Raw genomic sequence first — 15,325 nt, forward strand, 5'->3', positions numbered from 1 at the left:
TGAAATAATATGAGAGTTCACGAGGCTCATCCCCTAAGCTGTCCTAGGACAGACACACTAAAATGCTGCTTAGAAATCCTTTACAATGGGATGTGGCTATTGAGGAACTTTTGAGGTAAAATATCTTTCTTTTTTACATAGAGATGTTCAGGAGATATTTTCTAGTCAGTTTTTTACAGCTATGCTGCATCACTTTCAAGTGTTTAAACATTTGGGTATTATGGCCCTTTAAAGGATTATTCATTGATGTTATCTTGAAACAATGGTATTTGACCTTCCCTTATAGTGACTTATTCCTATACAAAATATGACTCACATGTGGCAGATGAAGTTTTCTGCATTTCTTTGAAGTATTTTTTAGAATGAGCTACTGTACTATACCATTGATACATCCCTTAGTATTAGAGGGTTACACAACAAGCGGCATTTAGATATTCTCTTAAACCAATTTTCTTTCAGTTGATGTCCCCTTGGTCAGGAGTGACCCATACACAAGTATTCTAAGCCTTGTATTCTAAGCCACACTGATAGATCAGGTTAGACCACCAGCAATACAGTTTTCCACACTTGAAATAGCAATAGCTTATTCCAGGGGTCAAGTCCTACAAAAATAAAAAGCGTGGGAACTCGCCAAGATTTACACCCCCCCCCCCCTCACAATTAATATTGTTTTATATATATATATATATATATATATATACACACACACAAAACATGGAAGGGGACTGCACTCTCAGACTGGACTGGGTACACATCTCATGACCCTGCAACATGCTCAGCCCTGGGTGTTCACTGGCATTTACAGGAAGGCAGTTAACCTTAGTGCAAGGCCCATAGGGAAAATTAAAAAAAAAAAAAATTAATACAACACACAGAGAAAGTCCAGCACTCTCAAGCTCTCAGCTAAGATTAAAAGCAAAAATGGAGGTGTTAGTTACCACAATCGGCCAAATGGGACAAGCCCAGGTACCTCATCAAGGTCCCTTCCAAAACTGGGTCCCTAAAACAGCCACACAATGCAAGCTCTCAATACAACAAATTGGGAACAAGTGAAGGGTGCACAGCCTTATGTAATCACCCTAGACATATACAAAACACGGAAGGGGACTGCATTCTCAGACTGGACTGGGTACACATCCTATTACCCTGCAACATGCTCAGCCCTGGGTGTTCACTGGTATTTACAGGAAGGTGTGCTGTCCCCAGAGTCACAGGCAGTTAACCCCAGACAGGCCTGGGTGCAAGGCCCATAGGGAAAATTACAAAACAAATTACTACAACACACAAAGAAAGTCCAGCACACACTTACAAGCTCTCAGCTAAGATTGAAAGCAAAAATAGAAGGGTTAGTTACAGCATTTGGCCAAATGGGACAAGCCCAGGTACCTCGTCCAGGTCCCTTCCAAAACCTGTTTTGTCTATATATCTAGGGTGATTACATAAGCCTGTGCTCCCTTCACTTGTTCCCAGTTTTTTGGATTGAGAGCTTGAATTGTGTGGCTGTTTTAGGGACCCAGATTTTGGAAGTGACCTTGACGAGGTCCCATTTGGCTAAATGCGGTAACTAACCCTTCCATTTTTGCTTTTAATCTTAGCTGAGAGCTTGTAAGGGAGTGCTGGACTTTCTCTGTGTGTTGTATTAATGTGTTTTGTAATTTTCCCTATGGGCCTTGCACCCAGGCCTGTCTGGGGTTAACTGCCTGTGACTCTGGGGACAGCACAGCTTCCTGTGACTGCCAGTGAGCACCCAGGGCTGAGCATGTTGCAGGGTCATGGGATGTGTACCCAGTCCAGTCTGAGAGTGCAGTCCCCTTCCGTGTTTTGTATATGTCTAGGGTGATTACATAATCCTGTGCACCCTTAACTTGTTCCCAGTTTGTTGGATTGAGAGCTTGCATTGGGTGGCTGTTTTAGGGACCCAGGTTTTGGAAGGGACCTCGACAAGGTACCTGGGCTTGTCCTATTTGGTCAAATGCGGTAACTAACCCTTCCCTTTTTGCTTTTAATCTTAGCTGAGAGCTTGTAAGTGAGTGTACTTTCTTTGTGTGTTGTGTGTGTGTATATATATATATATATATATATATATATACACACACACTTACACACTGTATTTATATGTATATACTCTATACACTTTGGTTATTAAAAGCAAATTAAAACCAATTAAGGGTTGAATGGTTGCCTTTGGACCTGAGTCTCACCCACTTAAGATGCAATAGTTCCACACAGTGCAAGTTGATCACACAGCAGGACCACTGACAGGCTTGCATTTAGTGTATTGTAGGAAGTGCCCGTTACTAGAGGATCTCACTATATCTCTAACCAGACAGTACCCAGCTCCTCCCACCAGCAGTAACAGAAGTGTTTACTGAAGCATTAATGTTCTCTGCCCAGAGGGAACTTAGTTCCTCCTGCATAAATAGTAAACTCTCAGTATAGAATGTTGGGGAAAACAGTTTTTTTGTACTAAAATATTACTAGTCGTAGAGATTTCTCACAAATCCCACCTAATGCTTTCGGTGTTTAGTTATATCTAGGTTTTGTCTGTATTTGCCATTGTCTTTATCATAAGCTACTACTGCAGTTTATTCAACGTGCATATCTTTGAGTTGAAGAATGAAAGGAATTGATATGGAGAAAGGCTGTGAGTTCTGCCTTTCAGGGCCGGCTCAAGATATTGTGTTGCCTGGTCCCGAGAATGAAATAACGCCCTCCCCAGTAGTAACATTACTGATTAGCATATCACCCTACTAGCCTGGCTTCTGACCTTACTAAGCCTGCCTACCTGCTTGCAACCAATGCTTATGCACAATAAGAAGGACGTTAGGGAAGAGATGCACTTGTCCCACGTTGAATGTCTCCCCTGACCGGTTCTGTGCACAATGAGGTTATGCTGCTGGTAGCTTGCAACTTCCCCAATGAAGAAAAAGGACAGAAGTGGTCTGGGTCTGACAGTGACTGACGCACTAAAGTGCTGCACCTTGTGAAGTGCTGCTTGGGTCAGTTGGACCCACTTGGTCCCAGGGTTGAGCCGTCCTGCTGCTTTTATTATTAGGCATAAAACTAATAACCCCATCATTAATATTAATTATTTACTGCTGTTGACTGCCACTATGAATGTGATGAGATTTGTATTCAGCATGGGAATGTGTCTTCATTAAAGGACACGGTTTATAATACACTTCAGAGAAAATAAATTTGTGTTCTTTTAAAATGTACTTTTTTTTAGTTAACTGTTTTCATGGATTATATTTCCCTTTCAACTTTATTAATAGCCCATAAATAAAGACCTTTAAAGAAAACTAAATGAATATAATACTTAATGAGCTTTTTGAAGTTGCGAAGCAGGAAATGAACTGTCAGCAATTTTGATGATTTGTGTTTGCAGAAACGAGTCTTAAGTTAATCAGCAGATTTAGCTCTTTAACAAGAATCATCTCAAGGGTTTGTTACACTGGAAATTCTGCAGTAGGAATATCCTGGATGGATAGTTAAGCTAATGTACTTTTGAGTTTTTTTTTATCAACTGAACTTGAAATACCATTGGAGAGCAGAATTGCAAATGACTGCAGTAAATGTACTCCAAATATATAATATAACTGATATATATATATTGGAAAGTTGTTTAAAATTGTATGCCCTATCTGAATCATGAAAGTTTAATTTTGACTAAACTGTCCCTTTAAATGGAGCTGCTACTAGAAATATCTTGTCACTCAATTTTTTCTTGGCTTCTTCATTGTTTGAGGTCACATACGATCTAGAACTATACGTAGAACCTTATCATTTCCATTCATATAACCTATTCTAAGGAGAATGACATTAGTTTGACTAGCTTCTTGTTAAAGCTTATGCCTTTCACTTAAAGGGAGAGTCAAGTCAAAATTAAACTTTTATAATTCAGATAGGGCATTCAATTTTAAACAACTTTCCAATTTACTTTTATCATTGGTATTTTTTTTGAAAGCTGAATCCACTTGGCTCAAACTGATTTGTAAATTGGTTACGGCTGCATTATATCTCAGTGCATTTTAACAGTTTTTCACAAACACTGCTAGTCCATGTGTGTCATATAGATAAGGGGGCAGTCTGCAGAGACTTAAATACAAGGTAAGTGCAGAGGTAAAAATTATATTAATATAACAGTGTTGATTATGCAAAACTAGGAAATGGGTAATAAAGGGATTATCTATCTTTTTAGACTATAATATTGCTAATTTCTGAACTACTTAGGACCTTGAACTGCTGATTCATTACCCTAACAGTCGACTAGATTACGAGTTGTGCGTTAGGTTAAAAAAGCAGCGTTAAGAGATCCTAACGCTGCTTTTTAATGGCCAAACTTGGAAATACCACAAATACACTTACGTAAATTGCGTATCCTCTTTTTTCAATGGGACTTGCATAGCGCCGGTATTAAGAGTCTGCCAAAAAGTGAGCGTTAGACCCTCTCCTGTCAAGACTGGTACCGCATTTTAAAGTCAGTAGTTAAGAATTTTACACTACAACGCCGTAGCATAAAATTCTTAACTAAAGTGCTAAAAAGTACACTAACACCCATTAACTACCTATTAACCCCTAAACCGAGGCCCTCCCACATTGCAAACATTAAAAAAAAATTAACCCCTGATCTGCCGAACCGGACATCGCCGCCACTATAATAAATATATTAACCCCTAAACCACCACACTCCCTCCTCACAAACATTAGTTAAATATTATTAACCCCTAAACTGCCGTCCCTAACATCGCCGACACCTACCTACATTTATTAACCCCTAATCTGCCTCCCCAACGTCGCCGCCACTATACTAAAGTCATTAACCCCTAAATCTAAGTCTAACCCTAACCCTCCTAACTTAAATATAATTTAAATAAATCTAAATAAAAATTACTATCATTAACTAAATTATTCCTATTTAAAACTAAATACTTACCTATAAAATAAACCCTAAGCTAGCTACAATATAACTAATAGTTACATTGTAGCTATCTTAGGGTTTATTTTTATTTTATAGACAATTTTGTATTTATTTTAACTAAGTAGAATAGTTATTAAATAGTTATTAACTATTTATTAACTACCTAGCTATAATAAAGACAAATTTACCTGTAAAATAAAACCTAACCTAAGTTACAATTACACCTAACACTACACTATAATTAAATGAATTCCCTAAATTAAATACAATTAAATACAATTAAATAAAATTAGCTAAAGTACAAAAAAAAACAAACACTAAATTACAGAAAATAATAAACAAATTACAAGATTTTTAAACTAATTACACCTAATCTAATCCCCCTAACAAAATAAAAAAGCCCCCGCATCCTCTTCATCCGACGGCTCTTCTGGAATGAAGGTTCCTTTAAATGACATCATCCAAGATGGCGTCCCTTCAATTCCGATTGGCTGAATTCTATCAGCCAATCGGAATTAAGGTAGAAAAAAATCCTATTGGCTTATGCACTCAGCCAATAGGATTGAGCATGCATTCTATTGGCTGATTGGAACAGATTAGGGGTTATTAGGCAGATTAGGGGTTAATAATTATAATATAGGTGTTGGCAATGTCGGGAGCGGCAGATTAGGGGTTAATAAGTGTAAGATTAGGGGTGTTTAGACTCGTGGGTTCTTGTTAGGGTGTTAGGTGTAGACATACAATGTATTTCCCCATAGGAATCAATGGGGCTGCGTTAAGGAGTTTTACGCTGCTTATTTGCAGGTGTTAGACTTTTTTTAAGCCTGTTCTCCCCGTTGATTCCTATGGGGAAATCGTGCACGAGCATGTTACACCAGGTCACCGCTAACGTAAGCAGCGCTGGTATTGGAGTGCGGTAATGAGCAAAATTTTGCTCAACGCTCACTTCTTGTCTGGTTTGTAAAAACCCGTAATACCAACGCTGTCTGTAAGTGAGCGGTGAGCATAAACTGCTCGTTAGCACCACACAGCCTCTAATGCAAAACTCGTAATCTAGTTGAGTGTCTTTTACATATCTAGTCTCTTGGTAATCTCTTGTTAAAGTCATTATATTATTATTAACATACAGGTTTCTTCCTGGTAAAATGGTCAATTATTATATGTTAAATGAAACAGTATGTTTATCTCTAAGAAATTGTGAAATCGACCTAAATTTAAAATATGAGCCTAGAAAATCAACTTAAAGATAAATGTTACACCAGTCTTTAAATCTTAAAGGGAGATTAAACCCAATTGTTTGTGTGATTCATATAGAGCATGCAATTTTAAGCAACTTTCTAATTTACTCCTATTATCAAATTTTCTTTGGTCTCTTGCTATCTTTATTTGAAAAGCAGGAATGTAAAGCTTAGGAGCCAGCCCATTTTTGGTTCTGCACCTGGGTACCGCCGGCTGATTGGTGGCTAAAGGTATCCACCAATAAGCAAGCGCTAGCCAGGGTCCTGGACCAAAAATGGGCCCTTTCCTTTGCTTAGATTCCTGCTTTTCAAAATAAAATAGCAAGAGAACAACAAATAATTGATAATAGGGATAAATTAGAAATTTGCTTAAAATTTCATGCTCAATCCGAATCATGAAAGAAAATTTTGCGTTTTGTATCCCTTTAATATTCATTAAATATCCTCACCGCCTAGCCTTCTAGATTGTAAGTTCCCATAGGAATAGGGTCCTCAATTCCTCCTGTATCTGTTTGTCACATTTTGTCTAATCTCTTTGTATCATTGTTTTATTTAAACAAATTGTGCCTATGGACAGTGCTGCAGAATATGTTGGTGCTTTATAAATAAAGGATAATTATAATAATACATTAAATGAAGTTAGCGTATGTTCTTGTAACAATGTGTTTGCTCAGCATCTACAAGGGAAGTAAGAACTGTGAATTATTAGCAAAAGATTAATGTAATATATTAACAAACTCTCTCTTTGGCAGGCTGATAATGTATGGTTTTGTTAAGGCCATGATGGCAGTGGGACAAATACAGACTGGGGACTTTCACTTTACAGACTGTTTATTTTTTGGCTCCTTGATGTCTGCTACAGACCCAGGTAATTATTTCCATAGAAATCATTAAACTGAACTTAGACAGTGTTGAGATTCATTTCAATTTTCTAAAAAAAAAGTTTTTTGTTTATTTTTTTTACACCTGACTGTCCATTCGTTCTATGTTCACTTACAATTTCAAAAATAGAAAATGTGAACCAATTTTAATAATTTAATGTGGAATAACCAGGTGAATGATTATTGTGAATCACAAGATATGCTCTCTAGGAACACAAGGTGGCGCTATGAACGTGTTCATTTAAAACAAGAACCTGCAAGTGCAAAGGATTGTAAAATCCACATGTAAAACAAACAGAAACAAATGTACAACATCAAGTGAATACATAACAAACCAAAAACCAAAGAAAAATTGAACAATGAACAAAGTCTCAATCAAGGGTGCCTCCTGTGTGTATCAGTAGCTCCAATAGGTACTCCTATTTCAGTATATGCGTACAGGGTACTCACATTTGGTAGCAGCACTCAATAGTGCTTATAGGGGCAGGCTGAAGGATTATAGTGCTTCAGCTCACTATTCACCAGCAAACTGGAACTCCTGTGTGTGATGCAATGAAGGTAGCCAAACAGGGACCAAACAGTTTGTATAAAAGCACATGGAGATTTAATCAACAAAAGATAAAAAGGTAATTTAGACCCACAAAGTGCAGGGTTATAACACATTGGTTATCCCCTAATGCAAGTTTCTCGGCTCACACGCTGTTTCCTCAGGCATAACTATGATATGCCTGAGGAAATTGCGTGTGAGCCGAGAAACGTGTTGCGTTAGGGGATAACCAATTTGTTATAACCCTGCACTTTGTGGGTCTAAATTACCTTTTTATCTTTTGTTGATTAAATCTCCATGTGCTTTTATACAAACTGTTTGGTCCCTGTTTGGCTTTCCTTCCTAAGATAGGGAGAGCCCACGGCTTCATTCCTTACTGTTGGGAAATACAACACCTGGCCACCAGGAGGAGGCAAAGACACCCCAGCCAAAGGCTTAAATATCCCTCCCACGTCCTCATTACCCCAGTCATTCTTTGCCTTTCTCCACATTAGGAGGTAGCAAAGAAATGTCAGAAGATTCTGAGAGTCCTGAAAAAGGGTATCTGCCCTTCGAGATAGGACTGTAGTTTTAAGTAGTCATGTCAACCTCTCAGTGAGAGTATTGATGAAAGTTTAGAGTCTGGAGATGCAGGGAAAGTTTTTCTGTGAAACCATCCAGACTACTGCTAACAGCTCCTAAGCAATCAGTGTTGATGAATTTCACTGCCTGCTTTCTCTCACTCAAGTCAATGTCAGGAGCACTGCTATAAGACTGTCACACTTTAGAGGCTGTGTTCTGTTCCACAGCATGGATTCTGGAGGTAAGATAGTTTCAATTTTTACTCATAAAATGCTATAATAGGGTCACAGTGTGGCTCCTTTATACCTTGATAGGATCCAGGGTTAATATCCTATGAAGGGGGTTTATTGAACAGTTGGGGTTAATTAATCAGTGCATTAATTATTTACATGCTGCTTTGTATGATTTTCTCCTGGGCTGATAGACTGTGTGTTTTTGGCTGGGACAAACAGGTTTCACTTTTAAGTTTCACTTTCATTTTTCAAAGTGTAGCACAGCTCCTATTACTTGCTGTACTTGAAGTACTGTCTTGCACATCATGTGCCTGGGTGTGGTCTATGTTCATTTCCTCCATTCCGGCTGAGACTTGATCCTGAGGAGAGCGTTTCCTCCCGTGAGATTACTACCTTTGCTACATTATCCACTCCACATGCAGTTCCCCGTAGCACATCTAATCCTCCATCCAGAGGGGGCCTTCTTCCTGAGGACTTTGCCGCGCAGTTACAAACGGCGGTGTCTGCGGCCTTCAGTGCATTACCTTGCTCTAAAAAACTGCAAGAGAATGGTTAAACATAGCTCTCCTGACCCGGAGTCATCTAAATATTTTTCGAATTTAGCTATTATGTCCCAGTTATCCGATGATGAGTTAACCTCTGTAGCTTCATAGGTTGAACTTTCTGGGTCGTAGTCCTTAGCGTCTAAGCCTCCTGCTGCGGAGGAACCGTCCTGTAGATTTAACCCCTTAACGACCGAGGACATTAACCTGTAAGTGAAGAACATTGGAATGGAAAAGAGCGGGTAGTGCTATCCGGACGTGCGTTAAATTCAATTGTGCTCGAGCAAACTCAATTTTTTTAAACTTGTAATACACGTGCTACTTTCGACGCGTGCAAACACCTGTGATGAACTTCATATCCATTGCACACAACAGTTAGTGCTTCACTTGTAATCTAGCCCACAGTATGGACAAGACTAATGTCCTTTTCTTGTTCCCTTCATACCTGATAGAGTTTGAAGGGGATGTTATAAGGAGGTATGTAAATAGGGAGGAAGGACATCCAGATAAACAGGCTAAAGCTTGGCAGGGGCTACACCCTGGTATCCATGAAGGTGAGATGGGTGATGTTTTCCAGTATTCTCTTGGTCAAGTTTTAATGAGTAATGCCCTCTTGGAAGGTTATCTCGTGCATTAGCACGTACACAAGTTCAAGCAAGTTACGTGCATGCTTGAATAAAAAGTGTCCAGCTTTGAAGATTTGTGTAATGTTCCTACAAAGACTGATAATTTATGTAGGGCATTTTAAACAAACTTCAAGATAAGAAGCTACAAATGTTATAGTTATATCTTTTATTCCTGATAAATTTCCATTTTCACGTACTTTCATGGAAATCTATATGCAAGCATCTGTAAAAGACAGAAAGTAGTTGCATGGTCCTGAAAAAATATTTTCCTTTGTCAAAATCTATAAACTGATTATTTTATAAATTCATCCATAGGAAGATGCTTTTATTACTTGTCTTTAAAATAAATGTATTTCTTTCCTAAGACATGGAGAGTCGACAACGTAATTCAAATTACTAGTGGGATATTCACTCCTGGCCAGCAGGAGGAGGCAAAGAGCCCCAAGCAGAGCTGTTAAGTGTCACTTCCCTTACCCATAACCCTCAGTCATTCTCTTTGCCTCTGTAAATGGAGGACGTGAAGTTGGTGTGAGCTATCTTCCTGCCCGACAGCTGGATTTGCAGGTAAGTGCTTTTGTCTTCTAGGTACGGGAGACTTGCATTTGGGAAAGTTATTTCTGCATTATTAATTTATTTGGGACATATGTAATCCTTGCTGTAGGATTTTTTGGGACAGTGTGCAGGCACTTTTGTATGTGTGGAGACTAAGGGGTTAATAGCTTCCCTTACTGTGTTTGGAAGGTCTCTCTGGGGCTCAATTTTATATTTATTAGATGGTAGTTTAAGTAAAGGAAGAAAATGCGACATCTTTTTCTGTCTGTTGGTTTCTGAGGGATTATAAGAAATGTTTTTACTCTGCTGTGCAGTTTCTTTTCCTACCGGTCATATGACTCCCTGCCCTTCCGTTTGAGATTCGGAGCGGAGCAGCATCATTTCTATGTGAGTTTTTTTCTGTAATGTCTCGTTTGACAGATCTGCAGGGGAGTTTGTTAAATATTGGTGAAGGTTCAGGTAGGGCTGGATGAGGTGTAGAGGCGCATATTTCTCTTGTAAAGGTGTATCCAGTCCACGGGTTCATCCATTACTTGTGGGATATTCTCCTTCCCAACAGGAAGCTGCAAGAGGATACCCAGCTCTCGACAAGAAAGGAAGTATCAAGAGAGATGTGGTGTAGATGTAGTTTTTACCTTCAATCAAAAGTTTGTTATTTTTAAACGGTACTGGCGTTGTACTGTTTTTACTCTCAGGCAGAAATTGGAAGAAGACTTCTGCCTGGAGGTTTGATGATCTTAGAGGTTTGTAACTAAGGTCCATTGCTGTTCTCACACATAACTGAAGAGTATGGAAAGAAAACTTCAGTTGGGGGGACGGTCTGCAGATTGCCTGCTTTGAGGTATGTTCAGTATATTTTTTTCTAGAGAGATGATAAGGTCTAGAAAATGCTGACAGTGCCTGGTATATTTAAGGTAAGCCTGATACAGTGATTTAACAACAACTGGGATCATGCTTGCAAAAAGGGATAATATTCATGTTAAAACCTGTTACTTAGTGTAAAAACGTTTGCATGATTTATAAATAAAAACGTTTTTTCTCTGAGGGTGATAAATCTTTATTTGTGGCCTAGTTTCCACATGGCTTGTTAAATTACTCCTCGGAATACTTTTTTAAGGCCCTCTGACTTTGAGTGCATGGTGGGAGGGGCCTATTTTCGTTTTCAGTCTGAGACATCCAGCTTCCCTGAAGGAGTCCTCTGGCTTATAGGACCTCTATAGAGGGTTTTGTTCCTGCATAAATCGTTTTTAAGGGCAGGTAGGAGCCACAGCAGGGCTGTGGCAGTGTGTTTGACTGTTTGTTAACAGGTTTTAAGTTTTTCTAATTCGTTTTTGGCCTGAGGGGTTAATCATCCATTTGCAAGTGGGTGCAATGCTGCTTTAGTCCCTTATACACACTGTAAATATTTCGTAGAGTTTACTACTTTTTTTCACTGTTTTGCAGTTTATGTGGTAGTTTTTTTCTCTTAAAGGCACAGTACCGTTTTTTATTATTGCTTTTTTCACATTTATTAAAGTGTTTTCCAAGCTTTCTGGTCTCATTACTACAGGGAGTGCAGAATTATTAGGCAAGTTGTATTTTTGAGGATTAATTTTATTATTGAACAACAACCATGTTCTCAATGAACCCAAAAAACTCATTAATATCAAAGCTGAATAGTTTTGGAAGTAGTTTTTAGTTTGTTTTTAGTTATAGCTATTTTAGGGGGATATCTGTGTGTGCAGGTGACTATTACTGTGCATAATTATTAGGCAACTTAACAAAAAACAAATATATACCCATTTCAATTATTTATTTTTACCAGTGAAACCAATATAACATCTCAACATTCACAAATATACATTTCTGACATTCAAAAACAAAACAAAAACAAATCAGTGACCAATATAGCCACCTTTCTTTGCAAGGACACTCAAAAGCCTGCCATCCATGGATTCTGTCAGTGTTTTGATCTGTTCACCATCAACATTGCGTGCAGCAGCAACCACAGCCTCCCAGACACTGTTCAGAGAGGTGTACTGTTTTCCCTCCTTGTAAATCTCACATTTGATGATGGACCACAGGTTCTCAATGGGGTTCAGATCAGGTGAACAAGGAGGCCATGTCATTAGATTTTCTTCTTTTATACCCTTTCTTGCCAGCCACGCTGTGGAGTACTTGGACGCGTGTGATGGAGCATGGTCCTGCATGAAAATCATGTTTTTCTTGAAGGATGCAGACTTCTTCCTGTACCACTGCTTGAAGAAGGTGTCTTCCAGAAACTGGCAGTAGGACTGGGAGTTGAGCTTGACTCCATCCTCAACCCGAAAAGGCCCCACAAGCTCATCTTTGATGATACCAGCCCAAACCAGTACTCCACCTCCACCTTGCTGGCGTCTGAGTCGGACTGGAGCTCTCTGCCCTTTACCAATCCAGCCACGGGCCCATCCATCTGGCCCATCAAGACTCACTCTCATTTCATCAGTCCATAAAACCTTAGAAAAATCAGTCTTGAGATATTTCTTGGCCCAGTCTTGACGTTTCAGCTTGTGTGTCTTGTTCAGTGGTGGTCGTCTTTCAGCCTTTCTTACCTTGGCCATGTCTCTGAGTATTGCACACCTTGTGCTTTTAGGCACTCCAGTGATGTTGCAGCTCTGAAATATGGCCAAACTGGTGGCAAGTGGCATCTTGGCAGCTGCACGCTTGACTTTTCTCAGTTCATGGGCAGTTATTTTGCGCCTTGGTTTTTCCACACGCTTCTTGCGACCCTGTTGACTATTTTGAATGAAACGCTTGATTGTTCGATGATCACGCTTCAGAAGCTTTGCAATTTTAAGAGTGCTGCATCCCTCTGCAAGATATCTCACTATTTTTGACTTTTCTGAGCCTGTCAAGTCCTTCTTTTGACCCATTTTGCCAAAGGAAAGGAAGTTGCCTAATAATTATGCACACCTGATATAGGGTGTTGATGTCATTAGACCACACCCCTTCTCATTACAGAGATGCACATCACCTAATATGCTTAATTGGTAGTAGGCTTTCGAGCCTATACAGCTTGGAGTAAGACAACATGCATAAAGAGGATGATGTGGTCAAAATACTCATTTGCCTAATAATTCTGCACTCCCTGTAGTCTGTTAAACATGTCTGACATAGAGGAAACTCCTTGTTCATTATGTTTACAAGCCATTGTGGAACCCCCTCTTAGAATGTGTACCAAATGCACTGACCTTTCTATAAGTTATAAAGACCATATTATGGCTTTTAAAGATTTATCACCTGAGGTTTCTGAGACTGACAAAAGGGAGGTTATGCCATCTAGCTCTCCCCACGTGTCAGAACCTATAACTCCCGCTCAAGGGACGCCAAGTACATCTAGCGCGTCCAATGCGTTTACTTTACAAGACATGGCGGCAGTTATGAATCATACCCTCACTGAGGTATTGTCCAAACTGCCAGGGTTACAAGGAAAGCGAGACAGCTCTGGGGCTAGAACAAATACAGAGCTTTCTGACACTTTAGTAGCTATGTCTGATATACCCTCACAATGTACAGAAGCCGAAGCAGGAGAGCTTCTATCTGTGGGTGACATTTCTGATTCAGGGAAGGTGTTACTTCAGTCTGACTCTGAAATGACAGCATTTAAATTTAAGCTTGAACACCTCCGCGTGTTGCTCAGGGAGGTTTTAGCGACTCTGGATGACTGTGACACCATTGTAGTCCCAGAGAAATTGTGGAAAATGGACAAATACTTTGCAGTGCCTGTTTACACTGATGTTTTTCCAATCCCTAAGAGGTTTTCAGAAATTATTACTAAGGAATGGGATAGATCAGGTGTGCCGTTCTCTCCCCCTCCTGCTTTTAAGAAATTGTTTCCTATAGATGCCGCTGCACGGGACTTGTGGCAGACGGTCCCTAAGGTGGAGGGAGCAGTCTCTACCCTAGCTAAGCGTACAACTATTCCTGTTGAGGACAGTTGTACTTTCCTAGATCCTATGGATAAGAAATTAGAGGGTTTCCTTAAGAAAATCTTTATACAACAAGGTTTTATTCTCCAGCCTCTTGCATGCATTGCCCCAGTCACTGCTGCAGCGGCTTTCTGGTTCGAGTCTCTGGAGGAGGCTTTACAGGTAGAGACCCCGTTGGATGATATCCTTGATAGGCTTAAAGCTCTTAAGTTAGCCAATTCATTTATTTCTGACGCTGTTTTTCATTTAACCAAGCTAACGGCTAAAAATTCAGGTTTTGCCATTCAGGCACGTAGGGCGCTATGGCTTAAATCCTGGTCAGCTGATGTCACACCAAAGTCTAAACTTCTCAATATCCCCTTCAAAGGGCACACCCTATTTGGGCCTGAACTGAAGGAGATAATTTCTGATATTACTGGAGGATAGGTCCAACAAGTTAAGGACCAAACAGATAAAATAAAACAGAATGGAGGGGCGCCTCATGTGTAGTATCATCTATTAAGCAACAGCGAATAACATAACTATTGCCAAATGGGTACTCACAAATTTGCAGAGCACACTTATGTGCTGGTAGGGGCGGGCTGCAGAATTATAAAGGTGTGACAGCTCACCCACTTGGAGGCGCTCTTAGCGTGAAATGATGGTGCTATTGGGGAGACAAGAAATACGGGCACCACATGTGCAGACTATTAATGGTACAACCACAACAAATTCCTTAATGTGGAGGGTACTCACATATTCCCAAAGCACACCAATGTGCTTGTAGAAGCAGGCTGCAGATTGGTGTAGGTGTGGCAGCTCACCCAAACTCTAGGTGTCTTGATATTGGTGATACTGTCGTATGGTGGTCCCAGTGTGTTCCCTCAGGTGCTGGGCTGGTCTCTCATAGGTGGACAAAGGCAGATAATGGGTAGAAATAAATCCACTCAAAGGATAAAAAATATATCCAAATTTATTAAAAAAGGGGGGGGGGGCGTGTCCGGACGGCAGCCATGATGGACTGAAAAAACAGAAGCTCTTAATGTCTTCAGAGATAATCTGTCGTTTACCTATACATTGACTGTAAATATATCATTTAAATAATCTATTCTTGATCCCAGAGGTATTACCGCTCACACAGATACCAAGATTGTAGAAATCAACCTAACTGAAGTGAATCTAGACGAAGACGAAGTGTTGGCCTAGTACTATCGGCCTTAAGATTTCCTCTCCATTAGAGCTGACTTCGTCAACCATTTGTTTACAATGGAGGAGAATTACGAGATCCTGCACCTCAT

At 39.8% G+C, this 15,325-nt stretch overlaps 1 protein-coding gene across 1 annotated transcript in view; it reads left to right on the forward strand.

Annotated features, from left to right (window-relative positions):
- The window catches only part of SLC9A9 (solute carrier family 9 member A9), a 1,902,281-nt gene that overhangs the window by 314,692 nt on the left and 1,572,264 nt on the right, over window positions 1-15,325 (forward strand). The window contains exon 5 of the mRNA XM_053710011.1: window positions 6,912-7,027. Within this exon, the coding sequence (XP_053565986.1) occupies window positions 6,912-7,027 (116 nt within the window). The remainder of the gene's footprint in view (window positions 1-6,911; window positions 7,028-15,325) is intronic.

This window comes from Bombina bombina, chromosome 4 (assembly GCF_027579735.1).
Source record: "Bombina bombina isolate aBomBom1 chromosome 4, aBomBom1.pri, whole genome shotgun sequence".
NCBI lineage: Eukaryota > Metazoa > Chordata > Amphibia > Anura > Bombinatoridae > Bombina > Bombina bombina.